We start from the raw sequence: 26,815 nt of genomic DNA, 5'->3' as shown, positions 1-26,815 counted from the left end.
GAGTGGTAAGGGGCTCCAGGCTGCCAGCACCCACCTGGGGGCAAGGCGTCTGGCAGCAGGCGGCAATCCTGCCTGCAAGGAGCAGCCACGGCACAACTTGGTGACTGGAGAGCAAAACGGGGAAAACATTAGGTTGGAAACAAGATGCACATTTTCAGCACTGAAAGCGGTTGCATGATTTTCGGAGGCACGTAGTGAATTTTGCCTTTCCCTGAAGTCTGGGAGGATGTGGCTTTCTGAAACGAGTGCCATTGCCTCCTGGCTGTCCTTCTGTCCAAACAGATCAGCTGCAGTTCCTGGAGGAGGGCAGAGCAACTCCTGATAACGTTTTACCTCTGGCCTTAACGCTCCTAGATCTTGATAACTTCGGAGTAAAACCCGATGTGTCCAAGTGATCCCAGAGCATATTGTAGCTCCAGGAGCCTCGCTGGTGCTTTCGCCTGGCTTACCTGACACTTTAATAGCACAACAGTTGTTAGCTTTACAGCTGGGTTACGAGAGCATGAGACTGTGTCTTGTGTTGGAAATTGCTCTGTGCAGCACATGTTTTCCTGGGGGAGACAGCAGGTTCTTGCTACTCTTTTTTTTCCATCTTTTTTTTTTTTTTTTTTTAATGCTGGATTCTCATTATTGTTGAAGAGATTCTCTAATGCTCAAAACTCGCTTAAAAGCATGGCCTGAACTTCTTATGCACTTTGTCTATTCCTTGCTGGCCTGGAAGCCTTCTCTTCTCCCCGCTAATCCTGTTACTTCCAGTGACAGCCCCAGCCGTGGGGGTGAGCCTCTGGCAGGGCCCCGTCTCGCCCGCGCTCTCCGACTGGGAGTCCTTAATGGTACGCCCTGGCTCCAGTTGTCACGCCGAATCCTGTACTGATGAGTGTGGGCACCCGGATGGGAGGGCCGGCAGGCTGGATGGATGTCCTCCTGCTGTTACTGCTTGCTGCTTATCATCTAATTTCAGTTTTACTGGAACAACTTGCGCGGTTTCATGTCAACGCCTAGACCTCTGCTACCTCGGTGTGGTTAGCTGCTTGTTTGTATTGTTTTATGTGGGGCAACCTGTCAGGGGGTTTATCCTTGGCTATCACCTTGGTGGGAGTTCAGGGCAGGGACCCTGTCGTGGTTTAGCCCCAGCCAGCAACTAAGCACCACGCAGCCGCTCGCTCACTGCCCCTATCCTGATGGGATGGGGGAGAGAATCGGAGGAGTGAGAGTGAGAAACACTCCTGCGTTGAGATAAGAACAGTTTAATAATTGAAATAAAGTAAAATAGTAATGATAATAATAACAATATAATAATGATAATAACAATATACAAAGCAGGTGATGCACAATGCAATTGCTCACCACCCGCTGACCGATACCCAGACAGTTCCCGAGCAGCAATCGCTGCTCCCCAGCCAACCTCCCCCAGCTTATATACTGAGCATGACGTCACATGGTATGGAATAGCCCTTTGGGCAGTTTGGATCAACTATTCTGGCTGTGCCCCCTCCCAGTTTCTTGTGCACCTGGCAGAGCATGGGAAGCTGAAAAGTCCTTGACTAGCATAAGCAGTACTCAGCAACAACTAAAAACTTCAGCGTGTTACCAACATTCTTCTCCTACTAAATCCAAAACACAGCACTGTGCCTGCTACTAGGAAGAAAATTAACTCTATCCCAGCCGAAACCAAGACAGACCCGTTCCTGCATCCTTCCTAGTGCTGTCCTGAGGGCCCCACTGCTGCCCACAGCGGGGCCTCTGCGTTGGGATTCCCATGGGCATCTGCATGTCCTACTTTCAAGCATCGCCAAACAGGAGAAACGTCAACCATGTCCTTCGTGAGGGCACTGGTCGAGAGCCTCAGGAAGGGGCCATACTCTTCAGGATCCCCCCGAGCCTGCCTCCCCTCCTTCCCTTTCCCAGCCGGAAACCCAGTGTGCTCTGCAGATCGTGCTGTGAACTCTCGGAGAGGACCAAAATCGTCACTGTCCCCATCCTCCCCAAATCCAGCGTGCTCTTTGTGTGGATTAGAGGTTCCCAGGCACTTTCTGAGGCCACATGCAAGGGCTGCGCTTTGGACCACGTGCCCCTCCATTTCCTCAGCACTGGGTGGAAGCTGGACGCAGAGCGGCTTGTAGGGGCAAACAGTGCCGGTGGCCAAGGCGAGGGACTAAATTGGACAGCAGGGCCAGGTGCCCAATGAGGGCCTGGGGCCAAGGCGTGTGCTGCAGTCTCTGGCCAGGGCCACCACCAGACTCTTGCCAGCTCTGGCTCTGTTATTAGGTAAATTTATCCATGCTCAATTAACTTCCTCCCTTTACCTTTCATACAATCTTGTGTGCAGGTTACAGGATGGATTGGGACTCTCAGGTGCTTCTAAATGTTGGTAAAATGTGTATAAAATGAAATACCCCCACAGCTTTGTGCCTGTTGGCACCTGGCTACCCAGTAGCACTCTTACAGCTTTCACAGCAGCCTGGGTGCACAACCTGGTGCTGCTGGTGCCCACCAAGAAGGCGGGTGCCTGCTGAGGATGGCAGCAGCACCTGCCTCTTACACAGCCTTTTGTAGCAGGTAAAATCTTCCTGGTTGAGTGGAGGAGCAGCGGTGGAGGCTGGGCTGCAGGCAGCCACTCAAAAGCAGGGCAACCATTGGCATCACCTTTGCCTTGGTGGGCAAAATGTCCGCAGGACTTCAAATGCCTGGTGGTGGTTTCAGCTGCTTTGGAAATGCCAAAGGAAGGATTGGGACTGTGGGAGTATTCCAGGGAGGGTTGCCACATGAAGTTATGTCACCTCCTGGGCTTCTGTGAAGCAGTGGAAGGACCGTCAGGGCTTGACCTTGCAGAAGTCCTCTTGTTCTGTTCTGCACAGACTTTTCCTTGAAACAGCAGTAAGCCGCCTGCACTCCCGTCCTTCTAGCGGTGGCAGATAAAGTACTCGTACCGATGTCTCCCCTAGCAAACCAGCATTGAACGTGTAGGGAGAAAGACCAGTTCTTATCAATGAACAAAGCAGTACAGCTAGCAATAAAACCGCCATCAGTGAATAATCCTGCAACCCCCAATCCAACAAAGTCCTTAGAATATTATATATTATTTGTCTTTTGAGCCTTAAGGTCTTTGTGAAGATGGTGGCCCACCTGGCAAGGTCTTAAGCATGCGCACATGTATTGGATTTGAGTGGCAAGGTTTTGGGAGCAGGAGAGTTACAGGGGTGGCTTCTGTGAGAAACTGCTAGAAGCTTCCCCTATGTCGGATACAACCAATGCCAGCCAGCTCCAAGATGGACCCCCTGCTGGCCAAGGCTGAGCCAATCAGTGACGGTGGTAGCACCTCCATGATAATGTATTTAAGAGTGGGGGGCGGAAAAACCAACCCGGCACAACTGCAGCTGGAGAGAGGAGTGAGAATACGTGAGAGGAGCGACTCTGCAGACACTGAGATCAGTGAAGGAGGAGGGGGAGGAGGAGCTCCAGGCACCGCAGCAGAGATTCCCCTGCAGCCCCTGGTGAAGACCATGGTGAGGCAGGCTGTGCCCCTGCACCCATGGAGGCCCACGCTGGAGCAGATACCCACCTGCAGCCCGGGGAGGACCCCACGCCAGAGCAGGTGGATGTGCCCGAAGGAGGCTGTGACCCCGTGGGAAGCCTGCGCTGGAGCAGGCTCCTGGCAGGACCTGTGGACCCATGGAGAGAAGAGCCCACGCTGGAGCAGGTTTGCTGGCAGGACTTGTGACCCCACGGGGGACCCACGCTGGAGCAGTCTGCTCCTGAAGGACTGCACCCCGTGGAAGGGAACCACGCTGGAGCAGTTCGTGAGGAACTGCAGCCCGTGGGAAGGACCCACGTCGGAGAAGTTCGTGGAGGACTGTCTGCTGTGGGTGGGACCCCACACTAGAGCAGGGAAAGAGCGTGAGGAGTCCTCCCCTGAGGAGGAAGGAGCAGCAGAGACAACATGTGATGAACTGACCGCAACCCCCATTCCCTGTCCCCCTGCGCCACTCTGGGGGGAGGAGGTAGAGAAAAGTCAGTAGAGAAGTTGAGCTTTTGAAGAAGGAAGGGGTGGGGAGAAGGTGTCTTAAGATTTAGTTTTTATTTCTCATTACCCTATTCTGATTTGATTGACAATAAATTAAATATATTTCCCTGAGTCGAGTCTGTTTTGCCCATGACGGTAATTGCTGAGTGATCTCTCCCTGTCCTTATCTTGACCCACAAGCTTTTCGTTATATTTTCTCTCCCCTGTCCAGTTGAGAAGGGGAGTGATAGAGCGGCTTTGGTGGGCACCTGGCGTCCAGCCAGGGTCAACCCACCCTGCACATGTGCATGTAGGAAAGTGTCTGCCCTGAAGTTTTTAGAGTCCAAGTGCACAAGACAGATGTCAAGGGGCAGGGGAAAGGAAGGGCTATGGATCCTGTTTCCCTGACAGGGAGTAGGCTGATTACAGGGCAGACTTTTTTAATAGTATTTGGAAGCACGGAGATGTAGGGAGGAGGTTTCCCTGATGAGTCACTTGCTGGGACGCTTCATAGCATGGCCTTTGGTGCATCTCTGCATGATGAAATGTCCTTGAAAATTTAGTCTTCGCCTTGCGAGGCTTGGGAATTCAGCACCAAGTTTCTGACTCTGAATTTGTCTTTTAACCATGGCAGCATCCTTCATTTGCTACAAGGTAAGGCTTCTAGATCAGCATTGTGTCTGCCCCCCACCCCCCTGCCCCATAGCTCTAATTTCTGTACTGATGGAACAGTTTGTGAATGTAAATGGGTTTATTACTACTCTCACTCCTGTGAGAGAAAGAAGTGTTTTAGCATTTTACAAGTAGATGGTGTGGCACAGAAGAAGTAAGTTTTTTTTTAACTCAGTGTCAGAGAAGAAAGCGTTAGCATGGTGTTAGCATTGCCTCAGGTGGGCAGGATCCTGCCTCCCCCGCAGGAATGCTTACAGCAGGGCGCAGAGGTCCCCTGGTTAAGGACTCAGTCGGTGCTCCCTTCTCCTGCCCCGTTCCTCATTCCCACAGATCGGATCAGCCCTGTGTGCCACAGCCTGCCACCTGATTTATGGGAGCCATAAACTGCAAAGCAGAAAGAAATAAAAATACTAAACACTTAGTTTTTTAAAAGGCCAACTGTGCATTGAAGTCTTGGTGATAATTTGCTCATAAAGAAATATTATGCTTCAGATCACAATCTCAGGCTGCAGATGGAGGCTGAGATCTGGCCTGAGTCTCTCCCACTTAGGCTGTAAAAGGAAGGGAAAGGGATTAAAAAAACCCACATAGCACGTGGGGATTAGGCTTGGCTATCTTGCTGTCCATCACCTCCTGTGCCTGGGAGGTCGTGTAGAGAAGCGCTGATGTTCTCCAGAATAGAACCTCGTCCTCTGCTGGAGGGACAGCAGGCTCAAGGAGATATGGGAGGTGAGGAGAGAGGGAAGGATAAAAATCCATGAGCAGCAGTCAGACAACTGAGATTTATAGTCTGTGTGGAAGTGTCCAACACTTGGGTTGAGGGCTGTTCCCCTTGGACTAAGCAAGGGGTGTTGCCTACTTTAACTGTAATATTGTCAGCCTGGCCAGGCCAAATGCTTGTAGGCGCTGCTTGGGGAGCACTTGCCTAATAATGGTTGCTGAATACCCATTTTTGCTCAGTGCAGATGGATGTCTCTGTTTCCAGTGGTGAAAGCCAGCCCCCAGCCAGCACAGCACCTGTAAGAGCGGAGAAGCAGTAGGTACGTGAGCAGGTTAGACCTTAAGTGGTGTCAGCGTTTGATTACTAGAGAGGTCTCCAGGTTGCCCCAGGCAGGGGCCTGCTCTGGGCGGATAAAATTCCTTTCTGGTTAAGCTTCCTCCTGCAAACACTGTCTGTGCCTATTTACCTACTGGGCTTGCACTGGTGACTGGCACCCGGCGGCTAAAAGCATGCATTTCTCCAAAGGAGATCAAGGATTTCACGGCCAGTTCAGTGCAGCCGTATTTTCTCCTATCTGATCTTCTCCACCTTACCCTGTCAAAACCACCTATTAGTCCACTGCCATCTCAAATGAATCTTGCTGTGACAGTCCAGGGTTGCAGGAGGGCAGGAAGGTTGTCAGCAATTTGTTTGATTTTTTTTTTTTTTCCTTTTTTCCCCTTCTGTCCTTTCCTTACTTCCTGCTGGCAGGGAGGCTGCTGGCAGCGCTGCCTTGCGCCCTGAACAGCACAGAGCTTGGTTCCCTTTTTCAAGTCTTCTTCCTACAAGAAACTTTGCTTTAAAAGAGAACCTTACTTTTTCAGATACACATCCTGAATGTGGTGATGTAGGGCCATTTATAAAGACATGGGAACTGGGAGGAAGTTGTCACTTCTGGTTTTTTTTCCCTTCTCTTTTTTTTTTTTTCCTCTCCCCCAATAATTGAAATGAACAGATTTTCCAGGAAGCCCTAACTCTGCTCTGGGACTCATAATATTCATGAATTCTACTATTCCAGCTCTGTTCCAGGTGCCGCCACAGCAGTGTTGATTTATCACCTCCCCTTGGCCTGCTGGCCATGTTGCCCCTGACATTGCCCGCTGTGCAATTTGTGGTGCTTGCGATGAGAGCGCCCTGCTAACTTGTACACAGCTTGGCATCCCTGGAACCCCCAGGTCCTTTACAGCTGGGCGACTACTCGGCCAGTCTGTTCCCAGCCTGTGCTGATGCCTGGTGTTATTCCTCCCCAGGCCAGAGCTTTGCACTCCCCTTGCTGTGCTTCACGAGGTTCCTGTTGGCGCAAAACTTGAGTTTCTCGGGGTTGTTTTGGATCCTCAATTTGCTGAGAGTATGATCTTGCTCTCATGCTACATTTAAAGGGTTTTTATCAGTCCTTGAGAACTATCGAGTTCAGCCTGGCTGTGTCTTAAAGGCTTACTGGTGATCTCAGCAGACACATGTTAACTGTAACCGAAGGGGCAGGGTACTGCATTTCAACACGGACTTTCTTAATTAAAATAAGAAGGCTTTAACAAAAACAGATCCAAGGCTTAAGTAGGCTGGTTGAAAAGGGAATCTGAAGTATTTAACTTCTCCTGCAGAGATGCCGCTTGGGCAATTCCCCAGTTGCCGGGGTGGTCCTGGGCTCGGCAGCGCCTGTGCTCCTGGGGCAGGAGATGCTCCTGCCCTCCTCGTGCAAACAGGAGAGTTTCACACACTCTTTATCAACCCCAGAGAAGCAAGGGCATGAGTCTGGTTTAACTCCCCCTGGGAAAAAAAAAAATCACTTTTACCTTGTAAATTAATCCAGCCAAGAGTGTTCTCTCCTCTCCAGCCCTTTACAGTATTGAACGTTGTAGGAGAAACCTCTCCGGGAGAGAGGGCTCAAAGGCTATTTCTCCTCTATTTAGAACACGCAGTCCATTACCTTGGAGAAATCAAAACTTTCAAAGCTTCTTGCTGCCCCCATCTTTCCCTTAGTGTTTCCTGAAATGTTTAACAGCATCCTCTTTGCCTGTTTCCCAGAGACTGGGTTCCTCTTTGCGGTCAAGGTTTCTCTTTCCCTCCTCCTCAGTCACTGAGAAGCAAAGGCCTTGTTAGTATGTCTTTGCAGGGAAAACAAATGATCGTGATGGCCAAAACACACCATTTCTTCTGGTAAGTGGCTGCAGAAGTGGAACATTGTTCCTTTCTCCAATTGTATTTGCTCCTGCAAATGTGAGGGAGAAGGGATGCTTTGTCCCACCGGACACGAAGTACACTTGGCAGCGTGGTGAATTTTTAGTGATGCCTTTTAATAATACACAGAAAGAAATCAGCTCTGAACTTCATTTCCCCTAGACCCGGCCTTTGATTAAAAGGCTGCAGGTGATGTGTCCTTGCAGATCTGGCAATAGGCACTGGTACCATCTGAATAGCAATGAACATCTCGCCTCTAATAGGGCTAAAACAGCGGCCCTTTGAGGGTCAGAGCAATAGTTGCATGTTCACAGCCAGTGCCAGAAGTGGTTGATGAATCACTGATCGCTCCAATAAAATGCTCAAAAATGAGGAACACTTCCAGTAACTTTACTTGGATGTTCTTAACTCTGACCTTCAGGGAGTGCAGATATTTACAAAGAATAATGCACAGATATTATAAATGCACAGATTAATTATAAAGTATGTAAATAAAACCACTTTAAACAGAACTATATGCTCTCTGGACATCTGCAGGTCTGGATAAGCAAGCAAGCACGCTTGTGCATCGTCCTTTAAGTTGGTGTAGGCTTGTCTCTTGGTTATCAGACCCAGCACTGTTACGTACACCGGTTTGGGCAGGGCAGTAGCTGCAAAGTGAATGAAACCTGTCTGGCTCTTTTGCTCGTGAGCCTGCAGGGAAGCTGTGGGTAGCAGAGGATGTTTGGCTGCTCTGCTGGTGGGGAGGTAGTTGCAATTGCTGTGTAACCCCTTCTCGCTGGGTAACTTGATCGCTGCAACAGGCGTACGCTGGGGTAAGTAGTGCCGATCCCAGGTCAGCCAGGATTCAAAGCATGCCACCTGCTCAGCGACTCCTTTGCTTTGATTTTCCTTCTGGTGTCATCCTACCCAGTGATACCTTTGAAAGACTACATTCGCAGCTCCATCCATCAGCGCTTCTCCCCCAGGCTTGATCAGTGATGGGCTCTCGTCTTCCTCTCTGCTTTGGTTACCAAGAAGCTCCTTTCCTCTGTGCCTTTCTCGCAGCTCCTCTGCGTGTACCCTGCTGCCACCGGTGGGGTAGGCTTTCTGCCCACCAGAGGAGTGACCATGTTCCATGTCTGCCAGGCCCACTCTCCCTTCCTCTGCCTCCGAAGGAACGGCTCCCTGGGAGCAGGGGTCAGCGCAGCAGGCGGCGGATAGAAAATCGTCCCTGGGATCTCCGAGTTTCTTTTGGAGGTGACCTCGCTTGTGTGGGCTTAATGGCCTGACGAGAGACTGGCTGCAGGAGCCACAGCAGTCCCCTTGCACGTGACTGTCCCCCGCTCCCCGGAGAAACGGCCCCACTGCTCTCATCTGATGCTGAGGTGCAACGCTGAATCTGTTACCCATCCCCGCTTGTCCAGCGGCAAATCAATTAATTTTCCAAGTGACATAGTCTATTGAACACTTCTTTAAATTAGGGCACCAGAGGCATAATTTAGATTAGGGTTAAGTTCCAGCTGCAGGGAAGACACTTAAAATGTGCAGCACATGTGCTGACAAACCCGCTCATCTCACTGGAAAGCGAATAAATCTGCCTTCTCGGGGGAGAATTTCCTCCTAAACCTGAGGATTGTTTCAGGCTTTGCTGGGGTGCAGAGCTGTTCTGTCACGAGAGCAGGAAGGAGCCGTGGCCTGATGGAGACGGGTGCAGCAGCTGAGCAGAGCTGACTCCTCAGGCACCGGGTGGTGAATCATAGAATCGTTTAGGTTGGAAAAGACCTTTAAGATCATCCAGGCCAACCATTAACCTACACTACCAAGTCTACTCTAAGCCAATCAAGGGTAGACTAGACTAAAATGAGCACGGTCTCACAACCCAAATGCACAGCGGAGTGGTGGAGGTCTCTGGGCAGATGGGGTAGGAGATGCTTTCACTGAACTTTTCTTTTATTCCTAGAAAACCTGTGCAATGTGCTTTTCAAGTCCGCTCTTCCAGAAGAGCAACTAAACACGTGCTGAACTTTGATCAGGCAAGCGTTGGCGTTAATAAGTTACAAACTGACCTGAGAGCTCTGCGGGAGCTGAAGGCTGCCTTGGAGAAGTTCCCTGCTTTTCAGTAAGAGGCACCTTGTTACACCCCATCCCGTTCTCATTGGCCTCATTAACTCAGGCAGCCTCTCCAGCTTGGATGCCAAAATGGCTCTTGCAGTCACTTTAGTTCAGCTCCGGTCTGATGCAACCGGCCCTCCAGCTGCTGAAATGCCGCTGTGCAGGAACGCCGGCTCAGTGCAGGCACGGGGCCCGGCAGGGCAGAGCTGCCATGTCCCCATTTGCCCGGGGAAGCAGGGAGGCGTCATGGAAAGGGCACAGAGAAGAGAGGCCAGCAGCTCTGCCACCAACCCACTGCCAACTCTTTCCCCTTTTGCTGACTTTTTACAGTCCAAGATGAAGGCCTTTTGCTTTATCTGGCTTTTTGCTTTAACTACCCTCACAAAGTATCCTCTTAGTGGGTGGCTTTGGGAGCAGCTGCCTTGCTTCTGCAACTTAGACGTTGCTGGGAATCTCCTGTCCACCGAACTCGGTGCGAGTCCTGCTTAAAAAACACGAGCATACTTTACAAGAGCTGCTGAAGCTTCACTAAACTCAAACTCAAAGAAGGAAGTGATACTGTTTAGACATCATGGTTTCCACCCCCCCCCCCCTTTTTTTTTTAAAAGTAGAAATTTTTCAGTTTTCTTTAGCAAAAACTTATTTCTGAACAAAGCTTGTTTGGAGATCTCCTTGCTGATGGCCATAGGAGCTTTTTTGCAACAGCTACATAGAATTTATTTAAAATACACCAAATATAATGAAAAATAAGATGAGAAACTGAACTTTGGATAGAGCCTTCCTCTTTAATGTGCACTCCTTAGTACCAGAAAATGTCAGAAACTGGTTTTCCCAGCACAAAACTGAGAAACGGGCTCTTCAGTTGTATGTGTACAGCTGCCTCCTTACCATCCCTGTCCCTTCTAGACACCCTTCAGGCTCCTTCAGCAGCCTCCGTACAGTAAGTCTCCTGGTGCTCGTTCCTGGACCCTGCTGCTCTCTGCACCGGAGCGCCCAGCGCTGCGGTCCCAGCGGTGGAGCAGTTGCGTGCATGCCAGGGCTCCTTCATGGTCCCAGGCGCCACCTCTCAGGACTAAGCTTTTCCCTCGGATTTGGACCTTACCTTTATTTCTTTGCTTACATCCCGTTGGCAGTATTGTCCGAATGAGACCCACCTTGTGGTTGTTTCCGTGCGTGGCTGAGATGGCTTGTGCGAGCAGTGCCGGTGGGGAGGTGTGAGACAGCCAAGGGCTGCATCCGGATGAGCGGTGCCTCTCTCCGTGGGTCACTTGCCGGAGCCGGCCCATGTGCTGTGGCCACCGTGGGGCTGGGCAGAACTGTGGTCCCTTGGGCAGTGGCACGGGCATCACAGAGTCACCCTGCCCCCCGCGCTGGAGGGACCTGGCTTTCCCCTTCTTCTCTCCATCCCGGTCCCTCCAATGCCAGCGTGCGGTGGCAGTGGGAGGAGAGCCGAGCGGTGTGCTGCAGCTGGGGACTGACCCCTTGGGAGAGCTTGGCAATCATGGATCTGCCCTGAGACAAGGGACTCTGGGTCCCGCCACCAGCCCTGCAGGATCTGGGGGTGGGGTGTAACACCGCAGCTGCAGATGTGGCTTGCACAGGGGGGGCCACGGCCACTGCTTGACAAAGCAGTGGAGGTTTGGCAGAGGCGTCTGTGCTGCTCCTGAGGCCGGGAGGGATGCTGGGGGCACAGTGGGTGCTCAGTGCACACTGAAGTCCATGTTGATCTGCTCCCTAATGCAGCCTAGCAGGGCTTGCCAGCCCTGCACCAGCAGTGTGGGGCGAGGGCAGCCCTCCTGCTCCCCTCCGCAGGACCAGGTGACCATTCCCCACCTCCCAAAGGCATCTCAGGGTCAAATCTCTGGAGGGAGCAGGAGATGCTCAGGAGGGGGCTGCCGGGTGCCCCGTGGGCACAGAGAAACAAACCCCCTGGGTCTGTCTGTCCACGTTGCCTTGCTCCCTACCTGCCCTGTGGGGCAGAAGGAGTGGGAGCCCGTGTGCCAGACGGGCACGTACGGCGGGGCGAGGGCAGGAGGCTTTTCGCATGCAAGGGCTTCCTTCAACAAAGCCGTTTCTGTCCTGCTCCCAATATTTCTGCCTGTGCGCTTGGGGACCGGGCGGGTGGAGGAGCACAAAGGACCCCAGACAATAGGGCGAGCGGGAGCATTCCTCACACCCATGGCGGCCGGCGAATGAGCTTTGTCTCCAGCCGCTGCCTCCCTCCGTTTCGGGGGGCAGTCGCTGCCGTCCTCCCCTGCTCCTTTGTTCCCGCGCTGCCTGCCAGGGGTGAGACAGGCAGGTGAGCGGCGCGCGAGGCAGGGGGCTGGCGACGTGCTGCGGCGGGTGCATATTAATAGATTTCTCCAGCCTGTCGCTGGGTGTTTGACTTGATTCATGAGACTCCTCCGTCTTGGGGACGATGGATGCGGCCGGGAGGGAGAGAGCGGGGAGAGAGCTATTGTCTGCCCGGCCTGGGGCCCTGGCTTCGGTGACTGCCACCGCTGCCCCGAGCCGCAAAAGCGCTTTGCACCTGTCCCGACGTCCTTCCCGCCCGGGGTGTCCAGGGCAATGCGAGGGGGGACCGGCCGATACCCGCACACTGTGCGTGTCCCTGCGGTGTGAAGCCGCGCAGGGCAGAAGGCAGGCGGGCAGGCAGGCAGCATCCCCAACGCGCTGCCTCAAAGTGCAAAAGCAGTCGCGTTCCAGTTGCAACGGGCTGCGTCCAAGCAGGGCTGCTCGTGCAAGTGAAAACGCTTCCACCCGGTGCCTTAGTGGCATCAGAAATCCAACATTTTTGGATCCAAATCCAGGGAAAAGCCTTTCTTTTTTAACGGCAGCCGTAGATTTTACACTAGATTTTATGATTGGCTGTGACTTTTGAACAAAATAAATACGCAGCTGGTGGACAGATATTAGCCAGGCAGAAATCAGCTTCTGTCTTGAAAAGGCTGATTCAGGTTCAGCATTTGATAATGCTCATATGGAAAGGGGGTGTGTGGTAATACCAGGGAAGGAAAACAAACAGGACGGAGCGTCCTCCATCATGCTGACAAAGACCTGGATTGTACATGCACATAGGATTGTTTGCATATTCAGCTGACTCTGTCTTCCCTTTTCCCCATCCCCGAGCATCGGTGGTGCCTGAGCTCCTTTGGGAGCTCTTTGAGTCGGGGGGACAAATGTGCGTGGGGGAGGGGGGGGTGAAGGAGCACGTGGAGGAGGGATGAGAACAGAGAGGGTGCTGCTTTCGGGGGCTACAATGGAAAGGGGCTAGCTTGTGGGATAAAGCTCCAGGGATAGGATTTATCGGACTGAATGTAGGAAGCTCCAGCTGAGCTTGTCTGACCGCTTTCCTTTTATATTCCTAACATGCAGCTCATTCCATCCTGAACTAGACATTGAAAAACACATCTAAATCGCGCTCCAGAGCAAAGTAAAAGTCCCAGGTTTGATTTTTTTTCTTTATTTCTTTTTTCTCAGCTTTCAAGGAATGAAGTTGAACTGAGGGGGAAAGGAGCATTTATTCCCAGTGGGTAAAGAGAGAAAGCCTGCAATTAAGGATTTTCTCCAGTGACAGCACTCCCCAGGTGCCAAACCCCACCTCTGAATTTCCAGTAAACCTACCGGGACTACAAAGCAAACAAATTGAGAAATGTCAAGGTATATTTACTCTCCTGTTAACCTGCTGCTCCTGCTCCCTCTCTGGCTCACGTTGGCAGCACGCAAGGGCGCACCCCGACTCTGCATCCCGGGAAGAGGGCACGGCTGCGAGCCCGGCCAGGGAGACGGCACCGAACGAGGACCTGGCTCCCAACTCCCGCTCTCTGGCCATTCCAGCATGGGAAGGGGGTGCTGGAGGGGAGCCTGCGTTGGGAACAGCGGTGCTCGGGGGCTGTGCCAGCTCTTCGCGCTCTGTGCTCTCAGTGAGGCAGAAAATTGGTTGTAAAAGGGAACTCGCACACACCTGTTTGCAGCTGAAGCCGGAGGAGCTTATGTTAGAGGTCACCTGGACTTGACTGCTGCCAAATATTGGCTGCACGTGAGACGGGTTTCCTGAACATCATGTTTTACTTGGTGACACATTCAGAACCTCTGGGAAGAGGTTTTCAAATAAGCTTGTCCTCAAGCTTTTTGCAGGTCTCTTTTTTTTCTTTTTCCTTCTTATAAAGAGAAGTAGGCAATCACAGCATTTTGATGAAGTTGCCTTTTAGCCTCTTGCTTCATAGTATGTGGCCTTCCTGAAGAATCAAGAAAATGCTGATAAATTGGGTGTAGAAGACTTGCCTGCCCGTTCCTTTCCCCATCTAATGTTCCGCCCTGCGCCGCCCTCGGAGCATGTCCTGCCCCTGGTTGCTCTGTTAACTTGTCTCTACTTACAACACTCTGTACATAAAACATAAGCGGGCGCTTTTCGCTCAGATTAAAATCATGCTGTGTAAAAGAAAATACAAATTAGCTCTGGCCTTTGGGCTCCTGACAAGTTTCCAGCACTGCTTTCAGCACCACAGAGATTGTGTAACTCCGCGTCCTCCGTGCGGTGACGTCCATCATGAGCTGGGCTGGCTGCCGCACATCCAGGTTCAGCTGTTAATACTTCAAGCAGCTTTTGGCACTGAAGGAGGAAGAGAGATTGCCAGCAGCCGGGTGAAATGCAGGAACCTGTTTTTTTCGTGCCAGGGGACAATGATGTGGGAAGGGGTAAGAGGAGGAGGATTTCCTGGGTAATTCCCCAAATCTTGATCTTTGTGCAAATACCTCGTGGTCTAATGTGTGCCGAGCGACTGGGGAGCCCAGAGCTAACGCGTTGTGGTTTAACCACGGTACAGGATTAACCCTCGAAGGAAGAGTACAGGAGCATCTTACACAAACTGTGGCTTAAGTTTGCCAGATCTTTTACGCAATAAAGCACAGGATGCTCTCCTGCCTCCTCCAGGGATTCAAGCCGGGTACGCTATGTTACACCATTTCAGCATTGCTAACAGAAGGGCTGAGGCTGCAGCTATCACGTCGCATTTTCAGCAGAAACCTTTAAGTCTCGGCGACTTCCTCCAAGGGTGCTGAACCAAACGCTGTCCAGACCCGCGAGTGAACGAGTTGCAAATGACATCACTGGTTCGAAAGGGCGCGTGGGCACGACGTGGGCGAATGTTCCCTGCGCTGGGTGTTTTCTAAAGGTCTCTGAAGCATGAGGCATGACTGAATGACTTGTGTTTTCTTTAAATGACGAGTGGGTGAATCTTGAATCGTTGGGCTGCTTTTATTTTTGTTAGATGTGTGTGGGCTGACAACATGACTCAGTATTTTCTCTGCAGATGCAAAGATCACATTGCCAATTCTGGGTATACTTCGGGCAGTTTCATGCAGGGAACTGGAACGCTTTTTTAGTCCAGAGCTTTGCTTTTTGGCAGCCTTAAGCCTCGTGACAGGAAAATAAATAAATAATTTTTAAAATGAGTGCTTTTCCAAAATGTACGAAAATACACTGAAGAAATGACCAAACATGGGGAAACTACCTCTACCCCCATGTTTTCCCAACAATTTATCTGATTATTTTCATGTTATTCTGGAAATGTCCATCGATGTCTGATTTTTCTTTCTGATTCTCCCTAGTCTCAATTGCTCCTGGGCCAGCTCTTTGTCTGCTGAGCATCATCTCTGGTATCTGTTTAACAAGCCGTGCCCTGCCAGGTGAGAGCCACTGTCCTCTGACTGATGGGTGCAAGTTCTCCCCCTGCTCCCAGGAGACAAGTAGGCATATTTGTGTGTACATGTATGTCGTTCAGCCAGTATCCAGAAGTGACAAAAGTCCCAGAAAATTTCCCTTTCTCCCTTCTGGCAGCCTCACGGCCCTGCTCCCCCTTCTTTATCCTCCCTGTATGCCACCTACAGCGTATGGCATGTGCTTTGGGAGATGCACGAGGCCAGGCATGGGCTGTGGATGTTTTTATTGTGCAATGGTGAGTGCTTTCTTCTCCCATCCCCTCTTCTCTGCTGCTGAGCAGAGTGCTGGCAGTCTTGTCCTTGATAAGAATAGGTTGTTTGCCAAGACTCTTACCTCTAATCATAGCCCAGTGTCCTAGAGCCACCGATAAACTAATTTTCCCTGCTGATACCAGCCCTCAACCCACCATGAACCTTGCTGAAGATCTGGAAATGGCTAGACAGTAACAGACTTGTGGGTGAAGGATGTAATATGGCAAAGGTTGTCTTTTGGGAGATCAGAAGATGATGTGCCTATAGATGTATTCTATAGAGCATGCAGGATGAAATGAACTCCATAGACCCTGCTTTTTTGATCTCTAACAGTAACATTAACCACAGAAAAATTCCCACACTCAACCCCTAGCAGCCTTGGCTAATGTGATCTGTACTTAGCACCATGACCCAAACACCACTATGATCCTAACTCTATACTGGCCCGTACAACAGTGAGCCATACCTGACGGATAGCCAATTATAAGTCACATGCACAAGCATGCACTGTAGTGCTGGGGGACCATATCATCTTCCTATCGTTCTAGTTGCTCAGTCCTAAGCTCTAGTCCCTGTTCCTGACATTTTCTCTAGCCTCCACTGTCCACCCATGGCAATAATTCACCCCAAACTTAAGGTTGAGTGCATTTATCGTCCCTCCAGACCTCATGGGAAGCCACCTGACTTGTTTAGCACAAATGCCTTTGCAGCCCTGTCCCAGAATAAGAACTGGGTACCAGATCTTATCATACCTCTGCAATCTTCACATTATTCAGGAATAATCCTAGACTTTCAGCCCTTTTTACCTCAAAGCCTGATTCCAACCTTAACCATAAGCTATCAGCCAACAGTCCCCCAAACATAACCCAAAGCCTTCTGCCTCCCCGAGTACCAGCACTCAGGCTTGCCTTGAGGAGCAAAGAAAGAGGTGGTGCTCTTTAGTCCTTGGTGTCCCGGTCTCTAACGCTGACTTTAGCATTTATAAACCTGCTGCTCTTTACATACAGGCCTGTACCTCTGAGTGCCAGAGCCATTCACCCCTGCCAGCCCCAGCCCTCGTGACTGCGTTTCTAAGGTCTTTGCTGGAGTCCGGGCTGGGCGCAGCCAGTGGGGCTTGCTGGGTGTGGAGGCTGGAAGTTGTGTTTGTCAGGACTTGTGCTCGACGGGCCAGGGCACGTTTCGATGGAGTTAAGGGTGGAAAGATTTTTTTTTGAGCGTGGCTTGAAGGGTCAGCTGGCTTGCTCCAGCTGCTGAGGGGATGGTAGGCTGGGTGCAACCTAGAGCATGAGGCAAGGGGGAGCATGACAGTGTCCGTACATCAGTGAGAGAGCAGGGAGGCATGCGACCACAGAGGAGCAGCAGTGGGTCAGGGATGATTAGAAAAGCCTGAGAATGGCTGATGTGTTTCAGTGACCCCGTTCCTTTCTTTAAACAAGCCTCATTGCTCCTGCCTGCTTACTTCTCACTGCCCTTCCACCGGCTCTTTGTCACCTTCCCCACTCCTTATCCTCCTGCCTCCGGATCTCCAGAGCTACTTGCTCCTCTGGAGCTGGTCCTTCAGCCCTCCCCAGCCCTGCGGCACTGCTGCCTCACCTGCTTTTGGCAGTCAGATCTCATCCAGGGGCCAAGCATATGAACCCTACATTGCTCATTACAAGGCGCTCTGCACCCCGTATTTCACATTGGCACCTCTTGCCGGTTGGGAGCCGAGGACAGAGAGGTCTATAGCCCAAGGTCTCTTCAGGTGTCAGTGTGTTGCTGTGAATAATGAGCTTGCTTCTGAAGTTTTTTTGGGGATTGGGCTCTCAACTGGCTTCATTTATTTGTTTACATTCGAGGCTGGCATTGCAATTTTTGTTTCTAAACTGCATTTAATAAGACTGTCATATAAAAGCTCTCCAAATTTCTGGGAAGAATACTTATTAAAAGTGGTTTTGTAATTCTTACAGTGTGTGGTCTTTGGCTTTTCTGAACTTTTGCTGTGTTACACTGAAGTGTAGTTTAGTGTAGTTGGAAAGGAAGCTTGGAAAGAGAAAAGCTGACAGAGAGCGGATCAGACTGAGAGGGAGATGGAGGTGGTTTATGCTTCTGCTTTTTTACAACAGACGAAGTGGGTATTCCCTTCCTGCTTAAGGAGTGCCCACAGCAGACTGAATCACACACCTGGTTGTGAAATAAATCACAAGAGCGAAAGGATGTTTGTGGCAGTAGAGAAAGTGCTTATTAAACGGCGAGCTTTGCTTTGCATGCTTAAGCTCTCAACTTCTTCCTTTTCCAAAAAACCCTAAATTTGTTGCAGTAATCAAGGCTGGTGAAGGGAAGGTCCCCATGGAGCACTGAGACCAACCTGCTTCCTCATTCTTTGCACTCTCATCGTTGGGCAACTTTCTTCTGTGTCAACTGAAAACTTCCTCATCCAATCCAGTAACACTGGGCTCACCCTGAACAAAACAAGGTCTCCTCCCCACGTAACGCATGTTAGGCAGCCTCACCCCTGCCGCTTACGGGAAAACCCAACGGCGTGCTTTACCAAGGTGATTACGGGATTTTGTCATTTGCAGACACCTCCTGAAATACAACATGTGTGTATTTTTATGGCCACTTTGGATAAAGTTACAGCTGCAGCTGGTAACTGCAACTTCAAGATAAAACTCACCACGTGACAACCTAAGAAACAGCAAACTAAAGAGCAAGAAATTGTTCATTTTCAGACTCCAGTGTGGCCATGTATGCTGACGCTTCGTTGCACAAACATGGAGTAATGACTTGAACAGTTGTCTCTTAGTAGTTGTTATATTACCTGTAATTCTTTCTGCAAGAGCTTGCAGGCCCTGCCGTTAATACGCATCTTCCTGGGTGTGCTCTTGAATCAGATTAATAAACGAAAACAGTATTTTTCATGAGAAAGCCTCTTGGTACGTATTATTTCCAGAAACCCTGAAATTATCATTTGTTACCTTACTGGTGGTTTTTACCCCTATTAAGCTTAACGTCAGCTTTTTAGAGGACTGATGTGTCCATGGCCAAATTCCGAGTTGCTGAAATCCTGGGATGTGTTGGATAACGAAAGAGTACCGAAACACCCACTAACAACATCCTGCAGGTCACAACCGCATGCAGTTTCTAAATAGGTCAGGGTTTGGTCTGAGAATCTGGTATTTCTTGAAGATGTCCTTTACATTTCCTCTATTTCTCTATTTCATTCTCCATTCAGTCACATAGCCTGGCATGCTGGATTTATTTGTTTTACATTTCTTTGCTGTCCAATTTGCTGCCAAATCATCATCTCATGTTGCTGTCTTATATAAATGTTAGCATTAGCTAGCTTCACAATAACAGCCTGGAAAGGAAACATTTCCTTCTGAGCTTCCCCCTGCCAAACAAACGTACAGTGTATGGGTTTTTTGTGGCTACCGGTGGTTAAGGGTATGGAATGTAAAATTATAACGCTGTATGCACACTTCGTTTATTACAGTTATGATCACCGTTAACATGTGCTTCAACGTATTTACTGGTTCACTTTTAAATTGGTACGTTCAGTGTAGAGGACGTGACTCCCCATTCCTTATAAATAATCTCCATGGGGCTTTGACTCTGGCTGCCAGGAGGTAAAAAAAAAAAAAAAAAAATCTCCATTTTAAACTCTACTTTTTTGTCCTTGATGGCATACAATGAATGCATCAGTGTTACTCCTGTGTCCTGAAAGGAAGGGTGATGGCACGGAACGGTGATGCAAACATAATGCAGAGAGCTTGACAGGAGATAAACCGACTGCAAACCCCAGCTCAAGAGCATGACAACACCGGCCTGTCTAGACTTCACAAAATCAGAGGTGCCTCGGCCCTCAGATCCCTCCAGGAGCGAGTGCCACTGCATGCCCGCTGTAGGTCCGTACGGCATTTGCTTTGCGCACCGACGAGCGGGGGGGGCAACCTTCTTCAAAAAAACGCAGCAAACGAATGCTATTGCACTGGCGTTCTGCGACCCTCGGCTGGGCGTTCAGCCGCTTTTATCGAATCCACGCGAGAAGAATTACGTTCAACCCAAAGACGATGACCCCCCTGGAGCGGACCCGCGCGGGTCAGAAGCGAGCAGGCCGCGGCCGGTCGAGGCCCCGGCGGGGCGGGAGGCGGCAGGCCGCGACACCTGCTCGGACCGAACGCTGCCGGTTGCGCGGCGCTGCCAACCGCAGAGGCCTCTCCGGCCAGACACCGGCGCCGGCCTCCCGCTCCGGCCGCCCAGGCCCAGCGCCCCCGCCCCCGCCAGCGGCCCCTCACCGCGGCCGGTGCCGCCTGCGGGGGGTCCCCGCTCAGGGGGCACCAGGGCGGCCGGGCCGGGCCGGGCCGGGCCGGGTTGGGCCGGGCCGCCGGACGGCACCGGTCCGCGCGCGCCCCCGCCGCCCGTGCCCGTGCCCCCGCGGGGCCGCGCCTCGCGCCTGCGCGGGCGGCCGCGGCCCGACAACAAAGTCCGGCCCTTCGGGGGCCTTCGGCGCTGCTCGGCCGCTTCCGCCGCCGCCGCGGTTACATAAGGGGGAGCCGGCGCGCGCGGCGGCCCGCCTTCTCTCCGCCCGTGTCCTCGCGGCACCCTGCCCCTCCCCCTCCCCGCGTGACACCGCCCGGGGCGGGGGGTGGGGGTGGGGAGGGGCAGGGCCAGCGCGTGCCTCCCCCGCGCCCCGCCCCGCCGGAGGGAGGGGAGGGGCGGGGCGGGGCGGGCGGCGGCACGTGCGCGCCCCTCCCCGCGCCCAACGGGAGCCCGCTCCCCCCCTACCCCGCCCGCGCGCACGCTCAGTTCCCGCCGCTCGGCGGGGCCGGGGCGGGGCGGGGCGGGGCCGGGCGGGGCGTCCCGCGGGGCGCAGGCGCGGCGGGGGCGGTCGCCGTGCGGGGAGGGCGGGGGGAACGGGGCGGGGGGGTGTGGGCGGTCCGTGTCCCTCCCCCCCCCCGCCCCCCCGCTCCTCCTCCCGCCTCGGCGGGGGCCGGGTGACGCACGTGCGCGCGCCCCCGCGCGCTGTTGTCCGCTCGCTCCCGCGCCGCCTGCCCGTGCCTGCCTGCCTGCCGGCGGCGGCGGGGCGCGCGCGCGGCGTGTGGGGCTGGCACGCGCGCTGTTGTTATTGGTGCCGCCGGCCGCGGCGGGGGGAGGGGGAGCGGGCGGGCGCCTCAGTCAGTGAGTTCTTTAAAGATGGCCGGAGCGGCGGCGGCGGCCGCCGCGACCCCTGTGTACTGCGTGTGCCGGGAGCCCTACGACGTGAGCCGCTTCATGATCGAGTGCGACATCTGCAAGGACTGGTTCCACGGCAGGTAGGCGCCGGCAGCCGCGCCGGGCCGGGCGGCGCGGGGGGCGGGGGGGGCGGTGGAAGCCGGCGGGTCGGCCGGCCGGCCACCGGGCACAGGCGGTGGCACTCACCCCCCCCCCCCGCCCGGTAAGGGCCGGGGGGACAATGGCTGCGCGGCGGCGGCATGGGGCGGAACGGGCTCCCGTCCGCTCCGGCTCCCCCCCGCGGCGGTGGCAGCGGCCGGTGCCGGCGAGGGCTGCGGTCCCTGGGCACATGGGTCCTCGCTTGCGAGGGGGCGGCCGGGCCGGACGAGGCGGCCGGGCGGGGGGAGCCCGGTTATGAAAGAGCAACAGATGCGGGGCTCCCGGGCCGGCGTTTTCGCTGGCGGGGCCGGCGCCACCCCGAAGTTGAGCCGGCTTCGGGGAGGCGTCGCGCCCCCCCCACCCCCCCCCGCCCCGCTCCCCCCGCGGGTCTCTCCCGGGACAGGGCGGCCTCTTCGCGGAGGGGGGCACCGCGCCGGCTGCCGGGGCTCCCCCCCACCCCAGCCGGGCCCGGGCTCCTGGCTCGCCGTGCGTTTTGTTTGGGGTGGAGGGCTGCGGGGGGCGGAGGAGGGTGGCCCCGCTCCTCTCGCCGCTTTGACGTTTCCAGCCCGCTCCCCAGCGGCCGCCGCCGACTCGCGTGTGTTTTTGCGAGCCGAGCGTGCGAATAATAAAGGCCCGGCGGCAGCCGCCCGGCTGCGAGCAGCAGCGGGAGGAGGCGGCGGCGGCGGCGATTCACGGGCAGTTAAACAAAGGAGCAAGTTGGGGGCCCGCGGCTCAAGCGGCTCGGCCGGGCTGGGGGGCTCCGAGTTGCCGCCCCCATTATGTGGGGAGCCCCGGCGCCGGCGTGCGGGCCGGGGAGCTGGCGGCGGTGTAGGAAGTGCCTTGTGATTGACAGCAGGACATTTAAATACCCCCCGCGTAACAAAAACGGGCTCCCGGCGAGACAGCCGCCTCGCCCTCTGCCGGCGCGGGGCGGCAGAGCCCGGCCGGGCCGAGCGGAGCCGAGCGGAGCCGGCCGCTGCCAGGGCCCCGGGTCCGGCGCCCCCCCCGCCCCCGGTCCCCGAAGTTGCCCGGAAAGCCGTGACCGCAGCGGGGCTTTGCACCTCGCCGGCGCAGCCCAGCAGCTTAACAAAGCGGTGCGCCGGGGAGGGCTTCCCGTCGGGGAGAGGTGTCCTGGGCTTGCCTTTCATCTCCTGCGCTCAGCGCTTGCAGCAGAGAAACGATGGTTGTGTGGTGTCCCCCGCCCCCCCCCCCCCTTATTTTTTTCTTTCTTCCCCTCAATGGCAAAAGAAAAACGCTGGTTAAAAGTAGGCTGTCTATCTAGGTGTTACTTAACAGTAATTATTACACATGGGTGTTTTCTTGCCACGTTTTAGGATGAAAGGAACGCTTTCAGTATTTCAGATGTTGACTTCTACGTACGTTGAGTTGATTTGTTCTTTGTATATGGGCTTCCCTCGACTCAAACCACAGTATAATAGAAACTATGAAAAGGGCTTTGTAAACTGTAAAAACGGGCAAAGCAGAATTGTCGTACCTTTAAAACCAACCCCTCGTTAATATTTTTAACTAGACTACTACTACCCTCACCAGTACTGTTGTTCGAAGCTAGGCGCACAACAGCTTTTTTGGATTATGGTAGCTTAATACAAGTTTGTCAAAACTTGGTCACTGCTTGTAGTAAAGGTGCAGACATTGTCTGAAGGTCTTTGTACGGTTACAGGTTCTCTCTCTTGCAAGTATTTGTCTGCATTTGTGTGCTGCTCTTTCAGTCTGTCTTGGCAATTGCTCAGCTCACATGCAGGCTTAAGTTAAATGCCAGTCTTGTGCACTAATGTTACTGGGGTACAAGTGAAGTAATTTCTGAAATTGTTACAAGGAGGCAAGTCTTGACTGTCTGATACGAAGGTGGGACAGACTACTCTGTGTAGCATTCTCAAATCTTGATCTGCATAAAGATCCACAGTGTTCCTGTGCTTGAGCTCTGTCATGCAATTGGTAGAAAAACTGCTGGCACTGAACTGCTTTGATGGTCTGAAACCGTAAGTGTGGAAAAGCAGGACCTGGCAACAGCTGTATTGCTCTGGGATTTAGCTGCATGCGCACCCAGTCTCGTCACTAAGGGGCAGGATCGTGGGAGACCCTTGTCCTCTCCCAGCTGTGGTCTGCTCTGGGAGTGCCTTTCTCCTTGGTCTAAGAGTATCTGAAGACTGTTATATAGCTTGTGAAAGAAAACATACACTCTCAAATCTTGACTTTTTGGTGAACTCCTTGGTTTCATGCTTTCTTGATCCCTCCAGCCTGTGGAATGGGATTGATGTGACTTCATATTAAGAAACATGTAAACCCCATGCTTACTTAAAGCTGTGGTGTGCTAGCATGATATGTAGTACGTATTATTGGATTACTGACTTTTTGCTGCTTTCCTATGTATAGTCAAGAGAGTGCCTTAGCAATATGCTGGAGGCAGTACAAAGTCCGTTCTGACAGATTGGCACTAGTCCCTTTAAATTTTATGTGATATTTTTTCTGGGTGTTCTTGCACTATCTGTCTTCAAATGACTGTACTTGGGCTTACTATCAATATGTTATCAATATATCAATATTATCAAACATGCGTTTTATTGCTTCTGGCAAATATTTGTGTAAAAGGAAATATTTTGATATGCCTTACAAGGTTGTGAACCTATATTCTGGGTTTTGGTTACTCTACGAGTGGGCCTGATGTCCGGCCGTAATACTGTGTAATTACCTCCTGCTGAACAAAAGAGCATAACATGTGTGTCTGTGTGGTGTTGTAGGCTTCATCACTTCCTTGAATGGCTCACAGGAGTGGAGAGACTACAGAGACTGATATGTGACAAACTGTCAAATCTTTCAGATGGGCAAATCCATTTATATTTTAGACAATTTCTGTATTTTCCTGGTCTTTTTATCTTCTTTAAATGAAAATGTCACATTAAGCTGCTTCCCCCTTTCTGGCTTGCCTAGAATATACTCCAGCTAGAATACAGCAGAAAAACTCCTTTATGCAGCTCTAAGTGTTCAACTTCTTCGTGAATCGGTTCAGTAGCTCTTGACACCTATTTAAGTTCTTGGCTTCATCTCCAAATGATATGTATCATAGCATGATACTTCTCGTTCTGTCCGTATCCCTTTGTTTTTTGATGCTCTACCTCAGTTACTAGGTTAACCACATACTGTCATCTTTTCTTGCTTTTGTTTTCACTGTGATATATGTAACCTTATGCACAGAATATCTTTTTTTTTTTTTTTTTTTTTAGCCAATCTTGCAGTCAGCTCTGTTCTTGGAGCATGTTTGTGGAGTTTGCAGAAATCCTATTGTCAGCTTTGAATTTTTTGTCCTTTTTTCTGTCCATGATACCTGCGCTCGACTAGATTTATGTGCATTGCATAGATGTCACTTATTCTTGTAGACTAGATTTCAGACAGGTCGGAACAAACTTAAGTTTAAGCATGTAATTCGTTTTTTGTCTGCACAGCGTGATGTTGTCTGTAATGCTTCAGGAGTAAATGATTGTAGAGTAAGCTTTTTAAGGCTGTTTGCATTGTAAAGCTGCACTGGTACTGTACTGGGTGTAAAGGAGCATGGAGAAGTCAGTCAGGCAGAGAGAGAATTAAAAATGCAGGTGTCCCTATGAAGTTTTCTGTGTAGCACTTTTCCAAAGGGTGTTTTGTTTGTCAACAAACATACAGTGAACTAGCATGTCTCAATGACAAATAGGGTAAGAAGTTATCAAATGTGTGAATGTCAATTACAATAATGGTCTCTGCCTTTTAAGATGTCTGTAACCTTTTTAATGTATTTTTTTAATGTTGAAAAAAGATTTTTTTTGAAACAAAGGAAGTGTTTTATTCTTCAAAGCCAGAGCAGTGAGGGATAGGAAGGGAAAGTTTTTTTTGTTTTGTTTTGTTTTGTTCAAAATTAGTATTTTTTCCTAAAATTTCATAAAGGTGTCAGCTTTGGTGTCTACCCCTCAAGGAGAAGAAAGAAAGAAAACAGCCCATCCAGCTTTGCTCAGCTTGCATCTTTGGTGTTTTGTGTAAATGAAGCTTAAACTTAGAAGCCATAAATCCATTTTCTTTTACAAATTGTTATGTTTACGGGAATAGGCATTACATTTGAGCAGGTTAGAGGCCAATAAAGGAAACGCAGCACTAATCTGTTAGTAGTATATGTATGTACTTCTGCTGCAAAGCAAAATCAAATTGATTAAATTTATATGGAATTGTTTTTAAATTGATAGCTCTTGCTCTGAGGATTAATTCTGTATTCTGTGTAGCCTTCTTGAAAGAATTAACTTTTTTTTCCTTTCTTAGAGCAGTTCATTGATGGTATATAGAACTTTGCCATTAAGTGTTTGATGTTTTTTACAGCTTTGTCATTATTAAAAAACAATAACATAATTTGAAAAGAAAGGTGATTCACATACATTTTGAGGATGATTATTTAAATTGCAGATGTCTTGAGGCTTTTTTGTCAAATGGAAAAAAATTTCAGTGGCAAAATCGCATCTGAGCTAAGTTCATGTAGAACATAGTTTTCCTGATACTGTATAGATTTGAGCATGTCTTCATTTGGTCTCTGAAGAAATACAAAATTTCTCAACCACTCCTTAATCTGATCTCAGTTTCAAAATCAAGGTTCCCTCTTGCAGCTGTTAGGTTACATGGTACAGGTCCCTCTTAATGCGCTCGTTTGTACTCTGAAGGCAGGCTTTCTCCTTAAGAAAAGAAAGAAATGTGCATGCTATAGTGACTACTTTTCCTGAATTGGTTCTTTGTTTTGGAGCTTTATACATGAGGTTCTGCACGATGGGCTTCGCCAACTCTGTGCTGCTGAAAGAGGCTGTCCCACTCCTGGCTGCGTGCTGCTATAATTTCTCTTTCGCTAGTTTGGTGCTTGTCTGATTGGTTGGTAAGTGAACTCTGCTCAGAAAACTGACAAAACCCATTCTTGTGCTGGGTTAGCTTTTTGTTGGGTTACTGAGCTGAACGGGCTCATCAAGAGCTAGGATGAGTCCCAGGCTGTTGCAAAGCACTAGTGAGGACTGTGTCGCTGGAGGAGATGATAGCGGGTGGGAAAAGACAGCGGCCTTGCCCATTTTTCTTCCTCACTTCCCGCTTTGGGATCAATGGCTCACCCAGTTTTGTGGAACCGTGTTTTTGTGTCTCAGTCACCATATGTGGTTGTGCTTCGAATCCGAAGGCCTCGGCCCAGACCCATCTGCTCATCTAGTGGGGTCCCTAGCAAGCAAGGCATTTCCAGTGCAGCTGCAGCGTTGCAACCCCAGAGCATCATCTGTCTGCAGAGACAGGCGAAGCTCCTGCGTCTGTCTTAAAGGGACTTGGAGGACAAGGTATGGTGATCCTCATATCAAGAAACATGGAGACTGCAAAGAGACTGTTACAAATGCCTTCTGGCGCAGGCCTTCTGTTTACAGAAAATTAAGGCCTTGTAATTATAAATATTAGGGGCCTGAACTGAATCAACAAATCATTGTCTGGTCGCTAGAGCTTTGGTCTGGCATCAGAGGCTCTTGAGCTGACTTTCCAGCTTTTATAATGTATAAGCCTTAAATTCTTCCTGTGGCAACTGGGAATGTGTTAGGGAAGTGTTGTAGACCTCAAGGGAAGGTTAATGTGTTTGTTAACCTTACTTTTCTTTGGTTTAGCCTTGTTTCCTCAGAGGTAAGATGGAAGCCTCAGCTTAAGTCCAATGAGCTGTGTGTCCTCTGCCAAAGAATTAAGTGACTTCACCTCTTCTAACAATACAAAAGCTGAAACAGTTTTGGTTAAACTGA

General features: G+C 51.3%; 1 protein-coding gene across 3 annotated transcripts in view; it reads left to right on the top strand.

The window, feature by feature from the left end:
- The first annotated feature begins 20,853 nt into the window (after nucleotides 1-20,853).
- The window catches only part of KDM7A (lysine demethylase 7A), a 74,990-nt gene continuing 69,028 nt past the window's right edge, over nucleotides 20,854-26,815 (top strand). For all 3 annotated transcript variants that reach the window (XM_075725619.1, XM_075725691.1, XM_075725545.1), the window contains exon 1: nucleotides 20,854-20,974. In XM_075725619.1, coding sequence (XP_075581734.1) covers nucleotides 20,856-20,974 — 119 coding nt within the window. In that variant the 5' untranslated portion in view covers nucleotides 20,854-20,855. The remainder of the gene's footprint in view (nucleotides 20,975-26,815) is intronic.

Source organism: Pelecanus crispus, chromosome 1 (genome assembly GCF_030463565.1).
Source record: "Pelecanus crispus isolate bPelCri1 chromosome 1, bPelCri1.pri, whole genome shotgun sequence".
Lineage (NCBI taxonomy): Eukaryota > Metazoa > Chordata > Aves > Pelecaniformes > Pelecanidae > Pelecanus > Pelecanus crispus.
The sequence above is the reverse complement of the archived record's forward strand: the minus strand, read 5'-3'. Positions and strand labels throughout refer to the sequence as shown.